This window comes from Protopterus annectens, chromosome 10.part0 (assembly GCF_019279795.1).
Source record: "Protopterus annectens isolate FY-2018-M chromosome 10.part0, PAN1.0, whole genome shotgun sequence".
Classification (NCBI taxonomy): Eukaryota; Metazoa; Chordata; order Ceratodontiformes; family Protopteridae; genus Protopterus; species Protopterus annectens.
The window spans coordinates 754,170,790-754,187,502 of NC_056744.1; the positions used below are offsets into that span (position 1 = coordinate 754,170,790).

General features: G+C 36.4%; 1 protein-coding gene across 2 annotated transcripts in view; it reads left to right on the plus strand.

The window, feature by feature from the left end:
* The window catches only part of DNAJC6 (DnaJ heat shock protein family (Hsp40) member C6), a 953,450-nt gene that overhangs the window by 878,924 nt on the left and 57,813 nt on the right, over nt 1-16,713 (plus strand). For both annotated transcript variants that reach the window (XM_044085567.1, XM_044085566.1), the window contains exon 18: nt 13,522-13,698. In XM_044085567.1, the coding sequence (XP_043941502.1) occupies nt 13,522-13,698 (177 nt within the window). The remainder of the gene's footprint in view (nt 1-13,521; nt 13,699-16,713) is intronic.

The window sequence follows — 16,713 nt, forward strand, 5'->3', positions numbered from 1 at the left end:
AGAGATAGTTTTTTTACTGCTAGAACCCACAAGGGAATACTATTAATAAATGCATTTAACTTTCATTTCATCTGTTGATACATTTTAGTAGGGTGAGGGGTCAGGATGTTTCTTTTCAGTTTTCCTTTGAATTCCAAGTGTTTCAATGACATACTGCATTCGTGGTACTTTTCTTGTTGCGTCTCCAATCCGCATTGTCAACCTGATGAGGAAAAGGAAGATTTGCCAGCCCAAGCACATTCACTATTTCACAGTGTTGTGGCTCATGGTGGGGCTGATGGTGAGGTTGGTGGTTCATGTGGGCATCATGGTCCCTTTCATGTGGGCACTCATGTCTCACTACAAGATGACAGGCCATAGCTGAAGCAGATAGTTGAGGATGGGGTTAGAAGAAGTAGCCAAAAATGAAGCTGGATGATGTCTTGGCAGATAGAGGCCCTTGAACACTGAGTTGCATATTCATTGGAATGGCAAGCCTTAGAGTTGAACTGCTGGAGCTCCAGAACCATCTACTAGTGCCTGGCTTGTACCCCATCTTATCCTCTCATTAATGTGACTCACTTCCTAGTGTGTCTTGCCCCATACCTTGTGTGTGGTTCATTTCACTATTATCATATCCAATACCTTGCATGTGGTCCAGCCCTCCCCATTACTATTTGCCCACCAGCTGTATATACAAGTATATAATTTATCATGCAGTCCTTATGTATGCAAAACCACCTGTTTGTAACATTTTGTTTGTTTGCTTGTTTATCGTCACACTCTGGTCTCTATTTCATACTCCTTTGCATACTGTATCACCATTCATTCTCACTTTACATAAATAAAAGGGAATCTATACTGATCAAAGTACCCTATATTCCTTCCACCACTAACCACTGTCTTCTTAATGTAAGCTAATGTACTATGTTAAAATGTAATATGTTAATTGTCTCTGGAGCTTTTCTCCCTGGGTTTCCACTAAAAATGGGCACCCACCCTATCAGACTGTCCCAGTAAACAAATGTTAAACAAATGTCAAATAAATAAATCTCCAAGAGCTTAAATGAGCAAAGTAAGGAAAGATTTTCATTGCAGGGCCAAACTTACAAAAGGTAACATTATAATTTTTATTAGTAAATGAATGTGATACCCCATAACTACGAAGAAAAACTGTTCACTTACCCTTTTATTCTTAACGAAGGAGAAAGAATGGTTGAAAACTCAAGGAGCAAGGGGAAGGGGGATAAATTCAACTTTTTTTTTTCAGATGACAGTATTTTGGTTACTTGCAATGTAGAGGAGCCTGGAAGGATCAATACTACAACTAGTGGTATCCCATAATGCTCTGTCCTGGGCTTCTTCCTCTTTAGCATTTACTTTTGTAACAAAAATAAAGGAAGTCAAAGGGCTATGGTTAACTGAATTTGCTGATAACTGCAAATGTTTGGGCTATTGTACAGTACTATATGGATACTCATATTAAATGAAGGGCTTGTAAAGGCTAATAACTTGTGTGCTGACCATGGGCTCAAGCTTAATGCCAACACATGTAGTGCAGTTTTATTTAGGGAGTGAGATTTACTTACTTCATACTATATTAAAGATACCATTTTAAAACTGACATTGCAATCAGCCTGTCTTCTGGACTCCCTCCATTTTGTATATATCTCCCTAGCATGAAAGCTGATATCAGTTGATTATGGCAAAGAAAATTTGCTGATGATTACAAACTGTGGACAGTTATCAAATTCCATTCTGATACTTAAGTTATCCAACAAGGACTATACCAATCAAATGCTTGGTGTGTAATTATAGGTTTACCATCAATGCTAAGAAATGTTTTCATCTGACAAAGTTAGCATGGACTTGGGTACCTTTGCTGAGTATAGATTCTCCTTTGATTACTGTGCCTCTGTGGTGGTTAGAAAATCCTAAAACCTTCCACAGCACATTGTTCCCCTTTTTCACCTTTCCTTTTTGACAGTTGTTACTTGTTACACACATACAGCATATTATATCACATCTAGTTTAACTGTATTTGTAATTCACAAAAGTCTGCAAGCAACAAAATTATAAATTACTACAAATTGCAACTTACTACACCCTTAAAAGGACTAAATTTTTATTATTTACTTTAACACCCATCTAAAATCATCATCTTTAATTTCAACTTATAATCTAATGGTCCCACTACCAAATATCCCTACTCCACACTTTGACCACCATCTTAACCACCATCTTAAATTAACTTAAATTTCAAGTCTGCTTAATCAAGTCAATCACAATCAACTATAACCTTTCTACCTCACAACCACACCTCACAATCTTAGCCACAAGCACTATCAGCACAAACACACCTACTTTCACTCTTCTGTCTGCCTCTACTGCCGGCAGCAAATAATTACAATAATATAGCAACGCACAATATACAACGCCCTTCATTGAATAATATGCCCTTTCACACCCATCATTGCCCCTTTCTTATTTAAATTAGGCTAGCTCAAACTTCATAGGCTAGCTCTCATCACCTAATCAACTTAGCTACTTCAAAAATCTTCTATCAAATCTCAAATACTACTTCAAACTTTACCTCTTACTCTCTGCTTAGCTCTTATTACACCTTATAAAAACATCTCTTCCTCTCACACACAACTACAGGAATAGTCTACAACAAAAACCAACAACAACATTTACTGGGATGGAAACTCTGTTCGGAACAAACTCACTGCAAATACTAATACAAACACTTTCAAAATCTTCATTCATATATTTTAATAACTCTTAAATTCCCAATGGCTCTGCTGATTAAACTTACCCCCCTTACCCCTTTTCTTCTTTCCATTCTTACTTTCTTTTCTTTTTTCTCTTTGTTCTTTTTTCTGTTTTTTTTTGTTTTACTTTTTTAATTTGAGAGAGAGAGAGAGAGAGAGAGAAGAAAAAAAATATATATATTTTTTTTACATATTATTTTTTTTCACAATGTATGTATTACTTGTTTTTTTTCTTTCTTTATAACAAGCATAATATCTGTTGTCCTTTTGTGGAGCTTTTCGCACCAGGCCTCTACTGAAAATGGACATGTATCCAGCTAGACTAGCCCGGTCAACAAATGTAAAATAAATAAAATAAATAAATAAATTCTAAAATACCTATTTATCTGCTTACCCAGTCTTTCCTTATGCTATGTTGCTTGCCCCCCCTTATTATAGTGAATTTCTCATTACTGTTAATGTACTTTTTCATCTCGTCCAAAAAATGTCTTTGCTGGTATTGCTTCATTCATCCTTTCCTTTTGTAACCACTTTGCCACCCTATTTATAGTAGATATACTTTTTTCATCTGATATACTGCGGTGGTGGTGCTGCGGTAGCGTTGTCGCCTCATAGTTAGACGTTGCCCGTTCGATTCTCAGTTAGAGCGTCTTCTGTGTGGCGACATGCATGAATGGGCATTCCTTTGTTGAGGGTTGTGCATTAGGCCCGGCAAGCCAACACGTAAAAATCTACTGCCAATCATTAGCAGACCGAAGTTCTGCTGTGGTGACCCCTAACCGGGAAAAGCCGAAAGATACAACTGTTTTCATCTGATATTTCTTGAGACTATCGCTGCAAGTGAGGATACAAATTTATACTAGACTGCCCCATTATGTTGCTGCATTGCCACCTTACAGTGGATGCATTTATTTTTAAGAGATGTTTCTTATGTGTACTGCTGGAAACTGTTGGTACTAATTACTTTGCAGTGCATGACACAATGTTATGTTCCAATACCAGTTAAACAACATCCTTGTTCAGTACTACTATAGCATGAGACCAGATCTTAACAATCCTTAGAAGGGTGCTTAACAATTGTTAAGCAACCCCTATGCTGTTAACATCTCATCTGGGATTGACAGCATTATTATTATTAATACTGGCTATTTAACTAATAGTTATGCATAAGTAACAGCAGCAGAACATGAAACAGGTTAATTTCAACTATGTTTCAGTCTGCTGACTACATTACACTTAAAAGCATTTTGGAAATAGCTGCTTTCCTTACACAGGGAATATGTAAAAACAAACAGTGGTTCTCAACTGCATTATTGTTTTTTAAACCCAACACAGCACTTCCCTCATTTTTTTTCTTTTTAAATTGGTGTTTTTGTAAATAGTAGTACATAGTGCAGACATATCTCCATGTACTACAAAGAATTATGATTGGAGCGCCAATCATAATTTAAAATTATGTGTTCTTGACACAGATGCCAAGAGTCACCTCTTGAGCTTCGCTTTTGAGGTGAATTTCTTGGCTTCCATGTCTCAAATACATAATAAGTAAGTTTCAATTGGTGAGCCAGTCATAATCATCTATATTATGTATATTACATTCTAATCTATATAGAATCTGTAATCTCTCTACTTCAAATATTGTTTGTACTCACAAAGTTCCTAATGTAATTGCTTTGTATGTTTTCTTTCACTTAATATGTTGCTGGAGCTTTTCTTCCCAGGCATCAGCTGAAAAAGAGACTCCCATGACCCATTCATACCTTCCAAGTAACCAAATGCAAACAAATAATACATTTGTGTTATTTCCTCAAGATCCAAAGAAGTTACCGTCCCTTTTCGTTACCTCCTCATTCAGCCTATCACTTAATAGAGTGCTCCTTTAGCTTTTGCTTCATTTAGCACGTAAGCCAGCATGAGAGGCCACAATGTTTCACCAAAAGATTCAGTACACTTAGCTACTCTGAGAGATTAAAAGCCCTATCCACCTAGTCATTGTCATGTATGCTCTTAAGAAGTGATCTCTGATTTAAAAATATATTTCTTTGCCTTGGACTATGCAGAATGTCTGACTGGGCAAAGCCCTTTCTCAGCAGGGTCCAGGGGACAGCAATTAGCATGAGCTAACAATAAAAGAATACTGAGCCATATACTATTTATCAGCTGATCACTATGTCAAGTGCACTGTACAGTATTTACTACTGATAAAGTTGCACATACCTAAAGAACATTCACCATCATTGTACAGTTAATGAATAAAGGTACACTGATATTTTAGTACAGACTGTAGATGAGGCATATGCATATTTTGTTTAAACAGCTATTCACTTGAGATATATAAACATGCGTAAAGAGTGGACTCGGTGCTGGCACAAGAGAAGTTTTTTTTCTGTTGATAGGTATGATTTCAGTAGGATTTTGCAATATAGATGGAAAGTGATTAGATGATGAAGGGGGCCTAGCAATGGGAGTGTTACAGGTTCAGGACATTTTGTTTAAACAGTAGATGAGGTGAGTTATTTTTTGTGTTTTTTGGGACAGAATTCCTCAGTTTAGTAGCATACACAGAGTATAGGCAGTGTGTAGATTTTTGAGTAAGCACCAAGTGTTGGTTCAATGAATGCAGTGCTCAGTGGGGTGAGTACCATTTTAGGAAATGGCTGGTGGCAAAGCTTCTGTCTGGCCTGTTGAAGATGTTGTGGGCAGTCTTAATTTATGTGTAGACTAATAGATTAGGTAGCTCCAGCCAGTTAAGGGACTGAAGTGCAAGACAGTGATATGTTTCGTTACTTGCAAACTTTGCAATCTTATTATATGTTTTCTCCAGTATGGTTAACTGAGAGTCAAAACTGACAAGGGACATAGAAGTTTAGTGAGTAAATATGCTTGCACTATGTTATTATGTCCATGGTCTAGTAGAAAATGTTTTACTCTTTAAACAAGTTTTAGTTTAAGGTGGCTTTTCTGCATAACATATTGGATATGTTAATTGAATCTTAATATATGGTCAGTTTTTATACCCAACAGTTTTGGATTTTGTGCTACCTTAATTCTAGTATTATTGATTACAATATGTTTAAGTATCACCAGTTTGATTACTGGGTTGAAGGTGAAAATATCACAAGTTTATAGTTTTCTTTGGGTTTAGGAGAAGTTTAGATTGCTCTAGCCAGTTTTCATTTTCTATAAAGGAATACTGTAGGTCATCTTGGAGCTATTTACCTGAAGAGGCTGCACACATTAGTGTTGAGTCATCTATATTTTGGATTATACTTGCTGGGAAAGAGGTTGCATCGCATTCTATGTATAAATATATTTGAGTAATGGTCCTATGTTAGCTAATGAGTTGACAGCTCATCTGCCCAGTGTACACAGTGAGTTCAGTGGCTAAGGTAACTTCTTTGCATTGAATGGCCCAGCATTCTTTGAACTCCTACACCTAAATAGAACCAGTGGTAAAGAAAACACCTGCACTAGAGGCCTAAACCTACACCACCGCATCAAATCACAAAGTGCCATGACAGACACCTAACCCAACATATTCCCCTTTTGTAAAAAAAAAAAAGCTGCCATTACATATCAAACAAGGTACTTCCCTAGTGATCTTTAAAACCAGTCTGGATGACTGGTTGGGTGACTGGATTATATGAGGAAAACCTGCTTAATGGAAGATATTGTTAGGTGGTACAGGGTGATGCGGCAATGCATCTTAATGGTCTCATTGTCCATAAGCATACTAAGAACCTATAAACTTCTCTGGGGACCTTCATTGACAATAAACTTTCCTTTGACCACCATCTTTCAATCATAGTCAAGAAATCATTCTACCTGGTATAGTTAAATTTCAAAGGGATTTCCTCCAGGAATAAATAATTTGTAATTCTTCTGTGGGCATTACTCATCAGACGTAGCATTAAACACAGCATCCCTTTTTGCTTGTACTTCTGAAAACATTTTGCTGGAAAGGCCCCAGATATTCCTAAACATGTAAATTATTGGACTAAATTCCCTAAACTACCATGATAAATTAAAAGCCCTGTCACTATATTCCATCTCATACAGGATTCTTTTCTGTGGTGTGTACCTAGCATTCTCTGCCATGAAAACTTGCATCAAAGATCTTAACCTTCATCAGCATATAAATAGATCATGCTGGTATGATAGAGTTCTAAACCAACATATCTTTTTATGTAATAGACCTCTTATACATGTCAAACAAAGCAGCACATTAAAACAAAAGAAAGCAGGCAGCTATAGAAAACCAAGGTGAACACATTAAACCCATTGTAATAGCATGAAGATCTTAATAAGTTTGGCCACAGTTTGAAGAACTGTTGTTAAAAGACAAAAGCTCTGTCAACAAAGTGTAGTATCAGTAAATGTCTTCTTGGATTCCTATTGTTTTTTCATTGTTTTTTTTTATTTTTGGCTATAATTTTAAGTAGTTTGCAAGCCAGCTGGAAAGGCTAATTGAGGTCTTTATCAATTGTTTTTAAATCAACACATCAGCTACCTTTCAGATAAACCTTGATGGCTGCATGGGCCTTTATAAATCCACCCTGGAATGTGTACATTGTTGTGGATTTCTCCTTGAAAAGAGCAGCTAATACTTCCTAAGAAAACTTGGTTTCCACTCACTAGGTTTTTCAATGGTCCTATAGTCTGCATGTCTATTACATACCTATGAACCTATCAAGCTACACTGCAGATGAAAAAATAGGCAAAACCAAACCAACTGCTTAAATCCAAACAGGAAAACGACCAAAATCAGTTGACCACTGCTTTATTAACAACAATTAGCCCTTTTGTGTGTGTATAACATACACTTCTTCAGAACAAAGAACATTCACAAAAAATCAGTTTAAATAATCCACCAATAAAATCACATGACCCATAAACACACTTATACAAATCAATTCTTAAAGGCATCTTTCTCATACTTTCAAATATATAAATATGTATATACAAAAGAAAAAAAAGACATATCCTATTGTATCACAAATGCATTAAACATGTTATTAAAAAAGGCAACATATTACCTTAAATATAGTGAGACATAAGCCTTAAAACACAAGCTATAGATAAGGACTCATTTAAACTTGACGGGTGATGTGGCATTTAATTTCAGTTGCCAATGCAACTCCCTATGTTCTACCATAGCATGCCACGGTCCTCCCAACGAATTCCGATGTATGGTGTCGATTCCAAAAAATAAGAAAACATACACTGGATGTTTTTGTAAATGACTATACAAAGCATTAGTATTTCTCATGTGTTTGATGTTGTAAATATGTTCGTAAATACGTTCTCTAAAACTATGAATAGTCTTGCCAAAAAAAAACTTGGTCACATTTTACATAACGCCACATATATCACTCCTATTGATTTACAGTTACAGAAAAAGTGTGTTTTTACTTTCATACCATTAAACCTTATGTTTCTCTAAAATATACTGGCACAAATTGCAGGTGCCACACTTGTAAGTACCCCAAGCTCTTTCACTAATAGTAGTATACAATTTGTCATCTGACTCCAACATATTCTTAATACATTTAGCTTTTCTAGTAACAAATACTGGTTTAATCCCCAAAATATCAGATATCCCTTCAAATGCTCGAAAAACAAGCCGATTTTGCATAATAATGTTCCAAATAACACCATATTCCTCAGTAAAGGTGGTAATAAATGAACAATTGTATTCAGCATTGGGTTCTCTCTGATCTACTAAAGCTTTACTATCTACCAAGATGGAAATTACTTCCCTCTGCTGTCTCTTCTGAAGGACTTCCCCCCATATTAAATCAACTAAATCAGGTGGGTACCTTCTAGTTGTAAACATACCTTTCAAGGTTTCACATTCCTTAAGAAACATCTCTTCAATGGAAATCATGCATGCTAACCTTATATATTGTCCCTTAATGATTCTTCTCTTTTGATGCATTGTATGACAACTACTATAGTGCAAAAGGCTATTGGAGTGTGTTGCTTTTCTAAACCCAGTGCTCTGTATACTTCTTTTCATATCATCCTTGTATATTAACATGTCCAAATAATTAATACTTACTATACTGTAATGGTAAGTGAACTTTAAATAATAGGTAGTGTAATGTAAATATTCCAAAAATATATCTGTATCTACTTTATTAACATCCCAAGCAATAAAAATATCATCCAAAAACCTTGCATAAAAATGGTAGGGTGGAACATTGTCATTATTAAATATATATTGCTTTTCCCATTGAAGTAGGACTATGTTAGCAAACACTGGGGCACAGTTTGCGCCCATAGCAACACTTATTTTTTGTTGAAAAAATTGCCCATCCAAATGGATGAAATTATATTTCAAAACCACATCTAACATTGCATCAAGAACATTAATCTCGTTGGCACTAAAAGCACCTGATTCATGAATAAAATCATGAAACAGTTCTTTTCCAACATCTTGTGGAATAACATTAAATAAATTTACTATGTCAATAGAAACAAATGCTAAACTAGTACTATATTTTACCTTTCTCAATTTTTCTAAAAAATCCCAAGAGTCTTTCATAACATGAGAATAACCAGACACCAGTGCTTTTACTTTTTTGTCTATGTATACAGCCATAGAGTAAGCGATAGAAGTTCTAGCACTCACAATAGGTTTCATGGGGGGATCCCACAAGCATTTATGTATATTTGGGATCCCAAAAAGGTGGGGAACCACAAGGAATTTAACCTCTAAAAATTCATAGATTTCTCTAGTAATTTCTTCTTGTTCCAACATGTCTAACAAGATAAATCTAATTCTAGAATAACATGAATTGATATAACTCAGAGGAATCTGCTCATAAAAATCTTCATCCAACACATGTTCAAACATTTTGTTAAGGTAATCCCCTCTATTCATAATCATGATCCCTCCCCCTTTATCTGGCTTCATGACTCTAATCATTTTGTTGCGCATAAGTTCTTTCAATAAGCGTTGTTCCATAATAGTCAAATTTGTTCCACACTTATTAACATTATTACCCCTTAGCAATTCCCTAAAATTTAAGTCACACGATATTTCAAAAATTACCAAGGGTGTGGGTAGCAAAGGATTAAAACACTCCTTCTTAAAATATTAATATAATTATTGTAGACACCATTAAATAGCAATTTGAAATTAAGTTTTCTCAAATACAGTTTTAAGTCCACCATTAAGGTCTCAATTCTGGTGTGTATAGTAGGGACAAAAGTAAGTCCCTTACTTAACAGACTCACTGTACTTATACAAGTGTGGCACCTGCAATTTGTGCCAGTATATTTTAGAGAAACATGAGGTTTTTATTAATGGTGTGAAAGTAAAAACATATTTTTTCTATGAAAGTAAAAACACATTTTTTCTGTAACTGCAAATCAATGGGAGTGATATATGTGGCATTATGTAAAATGTGCCTATGTTTTTATGTTGGCAAAACTATTCGTAGTTTTAGAGAGCATATTTATGAACATATTTATGACATCAAACACATGAGATCTACTAATGCTTTGTATAGTCATTTACAAAAACATCCAGATCATGTTTTTTTATTTTTTTGAATCGACACCATACATCGGAATTTTCTGGGAGGGCCGTGGCATGATATGTTAGAACATATGGAGTTGCACTGACAACTGAAATTAAATGCCACATCACCCCCAGTTTTAATGAGTCTTTATCTATAGCTTGTGTTTTAAGGCTTATGTCTCACTGTATTTAAGGTAATATGTTGCATTTTTTAATAACATGCTTAATGCATTTGTGATATAATAGGATATGTCTTTTTTCTTTTGTATATACATATTTATATATTTGAAAGTGTGAGAAAGATGCCTTTAAGAATTGATTTGTATAGATGTGTTTATGGGTCATGTGATTTTATTGCTGGGTTATTTAAACTGAATTTTTGGGAATGTACTTTTTTCTGAAGAAGTGTATGTTATAAAGACACTGAAGTGCTAATTTTTGTTAATAAAGCAGTGGTCAACTGGTTTTGGTCGTTTTCCTGTTTGGATTTAAGCAGTTGGTTTGGTTTTGCCTATTTTTGTCTTGTTCTGTCTTGGTTCTTAAATGAAAAGAATGGTCATCTTGTACAGTAAGTCTAAGATTTGTGTTTAAAAGGTTAGCATTTCTGCATCACAGCACTTTGGTTATTGGTTCATTTCCTGGATCTATTTCAGTTGGTCAGTAGACTAAATTGTCAAAACCGACATGGCTGAGACCACATGATCTACAATTTAGTTTGTTGACTATTTTGACTGAAATTGTGGCACGGTGGGGATTGGGGAATGTGCCCTTTCCCTCCACTGTAGTGTGCTGCCAGAGTTGATATATATTATTAGAGGGGGATACAGCACCCATATGTGGGAAGTATAGGGAGGCTTGATCTCCTGCCAAAACTTTGTTTTGTTTTGCTCGCTAGTGTTATTGTTGATCACAGAACTAAATTGTCAGTCATGTGGTCTTGACGATGTCAGTTTCGACAAGTTAGTCCATCAACCAACTGAAATAGACCCCATTTCTCAGCTAGTTTGCCTTTTCTGTGGAGTCTACACAGCCATACTGTCTCCAAGAGGGATTTTTCTAACTGTTCTGATTAATCATGTCCCAAAGACATGCTGTAGATGAGATGGTAAGTATCCAAGTTCCCTGTCTGAGTGTGTGTGGTATGTTTAATAATAATGTATGCATGTGTGCATATATGTGTGTGTGTGTGTGTGTGTGTGTGTGTGTGTGTGTGTGTGTGTGTGTGTGTGTGTGTGTGTGTGTATGTGTGCATGTGCATGCGCACATGTATGTGCATGTGTGCAGGCGTGCAAATGCATGTGCATATGTGTGTTTTGTGTGATTGTGTATCCATGTGTGTGCACGTGCATGTGTGTTTGTGTGTGTGTGTGCGTGTGTGTGTGTGTGTGTGTGTGTGTGTGTGTGTGTGTGTGTGTGTGTGTGTGTGTGTGTGTATGTGTAAGTGCATGCATTGTAGAGGATTTAGTATCCTGTCCAGTATTACTTCTCTGCCTTATTGCTGCATTTGGGTTCTAATAACCTATGAGATGTATAGGGTAAAGCAGAAAATGGGTGAATGATAAGAAATAGTCACACTATTATCATTTGCTGAAATACATATTTTTTTGGTTCATACTTAGCTTTCAGAGACTGAAGAGAAGTCAATGGGTTGAATAGCATGAGGGTCTTGCAGTTGCATTGAAGGTAAGGGACATGGATAATGTGCTGGCAGATAATCAGGTCAAGAGGTAGCTATAGAGATACACCATTTTATTTATTTTATTGGAGGGATGCTAAAGCTAAATGCTGACAGAATGCATACTTACATATGAGCTTATATGAAAAGGAGTGTCTTATTGGATTGTGCAGTCTTTGTCATTTACACACTGCCTTAGATACATTGTGTGACGCTTTGTGAGTATCTGAGAAACCTTTTTCTTTTAGCAAAAAAAATAAATAAGTTCATAAATAAATAAATAAGGAAATCATGTATGCAGTTTACTAAGACAGTGCTTTTGTCAGTGGAACGTATGAAATGCTAATAGATATGCCACTTGGAAACATTTCCATAAATAGAACTGGTACTACTAAGAAACAGACAAACCTCATTCCAATATAATTTAATGTGACATTAGGAGGAGGCCATACCTGCAGTGGGTGGATGACTGGAGAGGCTTTTTTATTAAGTTCCAGTTAAACTGTTGCTGTCATTCATGTGGAGGATGATACACTTAATCTCAGCTGGGGAATATTTCTTTATGTGATGAATTAGATGCTACTGTAGTAGGCCCCTGTATAGAGGAACGGTCTTTGAGAGATTTGGTACTCCAAGCGTCACTTAATGGAGGTCTTGCTCTTTCAGTGCATGCATTGGAAGAATAGATATGCTATAATGTAAGTCCTCCCCGTGGTTGGGTAGCGTTCGAAAGACATGTGTGCGTAAATGGGCGTGCCTTCATTGAAGGTTGGGCGTCGAGCTGGCACCTTGGCATTTCGTAAAAATCTACTGCCAATCATTAGTGGACCGGAGTTCCGCTGTGGTGACCCCTTACTGGGAAAAAGCCGAAAGACAAACAACATATGCTGCAGCTACTCCACCCAAGGTCTTTCGCTACACAGAGGCGTAAGGGATGTTACATTATACAGCAGTCTCTCTCACAACAACAACACTACCAGACGTTGTTCTGTTTTGTTTTCCTGGCCACTATCACAATTTTCTGTTATCAGTAATTTGCCATCACTGATCATATGTTCTAAAGGCTACGAGAAGAGAACCTTCTTTGCCACAATGCCGCAACAACATGTTCTTGATAGTACAAATGCACACAGGCACATCAGCATTTTGTGAATTCTTCAGGTTATGAGTATTGCAGCTCTTCTCCACTTTAATTTTCAAGTTTGAGGTCTGGAATGGCCTAATTTGTTTGATATTGCCATGGTTTCATGCCAATGGTTTATGCAGAAGTCACCCTTTTTTATAATAAAGTATAATATAAGTACTGTTTTTAATTTAGAAAACTAGACTGCAAATGCAGGCTTGCAAAGTCTGTAAAATGATATTTAATAATTTACGCAAATGAAGATATACATGATGAACGATACAAAGATGAGGGCACAAAAATAAAGGTCTAATTAAGCAGAGACAACAAACTTTTTACAAGGATATAACTTCATTGTGAAGCATTATTTCTTGTTTTACTTAAAAAAATGCACATATTTGTGCTATTACTATAGCAAAGTCTAACGTTTTCTTTTTTGCAGATACTGGACTGGATTGAAGGGAAAGAACGAAATATAAGAGCTCTTCTATCAACAATGCACACAGTGCTCTGGGAGGGAGAGACCAAATGGAAACCTGTTAGCATGGCAGATCTTGTTACTCCAGAACAAGTTAAGAAAGTCTACCGGAAGGCAGTACTCGTTGTACACCCTGACAAAGTAGGTACAATAGGCTTAAAGGAAAATACGCTTAACAAGTGACCTAGCACAAATGTGGAGGATGATAGGTGTAGTGTTTTGAGATTAGGGACCTAAAAAATAGCATTTTAAATTCCTAAATTTTAGGTTTTATAATTATTGTGAGATTTATACATGGACAAAAAGGTGTTTGCAAGGACTGCTAACTCTTATCCTAGAAGTAGCAGCACTTAACATTCATTTTATCAGAACTGGCAACTTTTTCTCTGAATGTAGAACACTCAGCTTGGGCTCTTTTTTGGGAATGCAGTCTGTGCTTCTGGACTAATCCTTGAAAAAAAAAGCTTTCTTTCCTAACATCTTCTAAAAAGACGGTAGGACTAAGAACATGAATTCATTGATTATAGTATGAAAGTAAGAGTAATTGCAGTGCAGCATAAGAGGGGTGCTTAACTCCTGATTCTGTTGTCCTTTGGATGAGATGTTAAACTGAGGCCTCATGTGCTTGAGTTAGTGGTAACTCAGTGGGATGTAAAAGACACCATGGCACCTATTGAAAAGAGAAGGGGGAGCCCCCTGATGCCCTGGCCACTTTTAGTATAAATAGTAGTATAAATAATACCTCAGGTCTTCCCTGAAAAGAGGCTACTAGCCTAGTGGGACTAAACTGGTCAACAAAGGATAAACAGAATGAAAAGGTATGGACAAGTTTATATGTTAGTAAGTTTAGCTTAAATGATTTCATGGCAGTAATAAAATCCAGTTATTTTTTAAAAGGTCAGACTGTTTTGTTCCTTGCTGCAGGATAGAGTAATGGAACAAAATATTTTTGTGAAGGCAGTTTGTAATGTGTTAACATTTTATAAGGAGTTGAGAGCAGTTCTGGGAAGACAGTACTCAATTTCTGGAATAAACATGCTGATTCTTATTGCTTTCACAGCTTTGAAGCTTAAAAGATGTACAAAACTGAGCTGTGATGGACTCTAACCTACTAGAGTTAGCAAGGGGTCTGGGTTCCAGTGGTAACCTTGAAGATTCTCTTAATAAGCTAGGAGTTAAATTACATAGGTGTTGATACCTCAAAGCCTAGTTGGATTTAGAAGTTCAAGAGTGTGCCAGTGAAGACAGCACTCACAAACTGGCCCACCTCCATAGCTTCACATAGTCAATTTGTCACAGTGTAGATGGTCGTCATCGTATTATATCCTTGACCAAATCCATATTGGTGTTTATTATGTAGGGCAAAACTTCTGATATGTTCACAGTGTTGATCTTAAAGAAGTTTTCTGAATATTTTGTTATCAGAGGGAAAAGCACGGTGAGACGTCTACACTCAGAGAGAGCCTTGCAGAATGAATCTTTTTGGTATGAAAAGTATGTATTTCTGCAAGGGAGAAAGTTCCTGTTGTTAAAGACAAATTAAAGATGTCAGTAAGATGGTTTGTATGCATGTATTTATTTACTTATTTGTTTATAGTGAGAATTATGAAGTAGAATAAAGGATATTATCCATGTTGAAATAATTCCACTTGGGAAGTGGAGAACTAATTAAAGAAATTTTAGAATATGGTGTTGAGGGGGCATTTACAATGAGATTTCTAATTTCATTTGGTGTAAGAGCATACCTCTCAACCTGGAAACATCAAAAATCTGGACAAGGCCCATGAAAAATAGGTACAAATCTGTATGCTGATTAACATGTAATTTGCATACATAAGTACGTAACCCCACCCACTCCAATGGAATTGTGGGATACCAACTTTCGAACAAATACTGAAGAACAGACAACCAAAATATGGCACCAGAGTCCCCCTGCAGCCACTCCAATGTCCCATTATCTGGCTATTTCGCCCCATTTACCATAAACACTAATGTGTGCATACTGCTTTACTTCTACAATGATTATTTGGATTTTATTTTTACATTTTGCAGCACATCAATGCACAAACACTAACAGACATCTGATAAAGCAGTACTGTCTCACGATGAAAATAGACTTGGCATAAAACTTCTCTGCCCTTGAAACTCACATTCATTGAAACAGCGTTGAAACCCGCACCACATCCAAAGAAAATGCATGATCTGGCCAGTGGTGGATAAAGATTACCTTTGGGCTGTTTTCAAATCATTGGCCCCCTTGCACACAAAACAAGAAACATACATGTGGTCTTTTCTTTGATACACCTTCCTGACTTTATTAAGCTATATGCCTTGTATAATACAGAACACTTGTTAGACAGAGCACATTTTAAATTTATTGTTTGAGTGAACATATTTCCAGTAGGTTGTACTGTAGGTAATGAAAGAAGATGCATGAACCAATAATTACAAAACTGCCCGATTCAGAACATTTCAGACCACAAGCACTCAGGTCACACTAGTCACAGAATGATGCAAAGATGCATCATTTTGGCTTCATGTTATGACTGACCCTTGTAACTCATGACTACTCAATCAGGGGCTTCTTTTTTTAGACAAATCCCCATACAGCATTTACAATCCACCCAGCTTGCTAGGAGACCAACTAGATTTATTTATTTACTGATTACTCTCTTAATTCAATTCAGGGAATTACTGGGTACAAAGCAACAGAATAAATCCCATAGGAGGATGCCAACCCATCACAGGATATGAACACATACACACACACACACACACACACACACACACACACACACACACACACACACACACACACACACACACACACACACACCCTTACTTGTATGCAGCACAACATCTAGGGGCAATATGGAGTAATGCCAGCATCATTCATGTATTTGTAATATGGAAGCAAATCAGAACACCCAGTGAAAACGTGCAGAGGCATGGGTGAGCTGTGCAAGTTCTTCATGGAAGGCATCACAAATGAGAACTGAACCAAAGAATTTGGAGGAGTGAATTAGCAACAATTGTGCAAGCTTGTCACCAGTGCCACACAATGGTTAAAGAAACTATTACCTGCATGCAAATGATGCTTCAGACTACAGAATTCTAGAAGCATTTGGTAATGTTGGATCCATTTTTGTGCTGTAT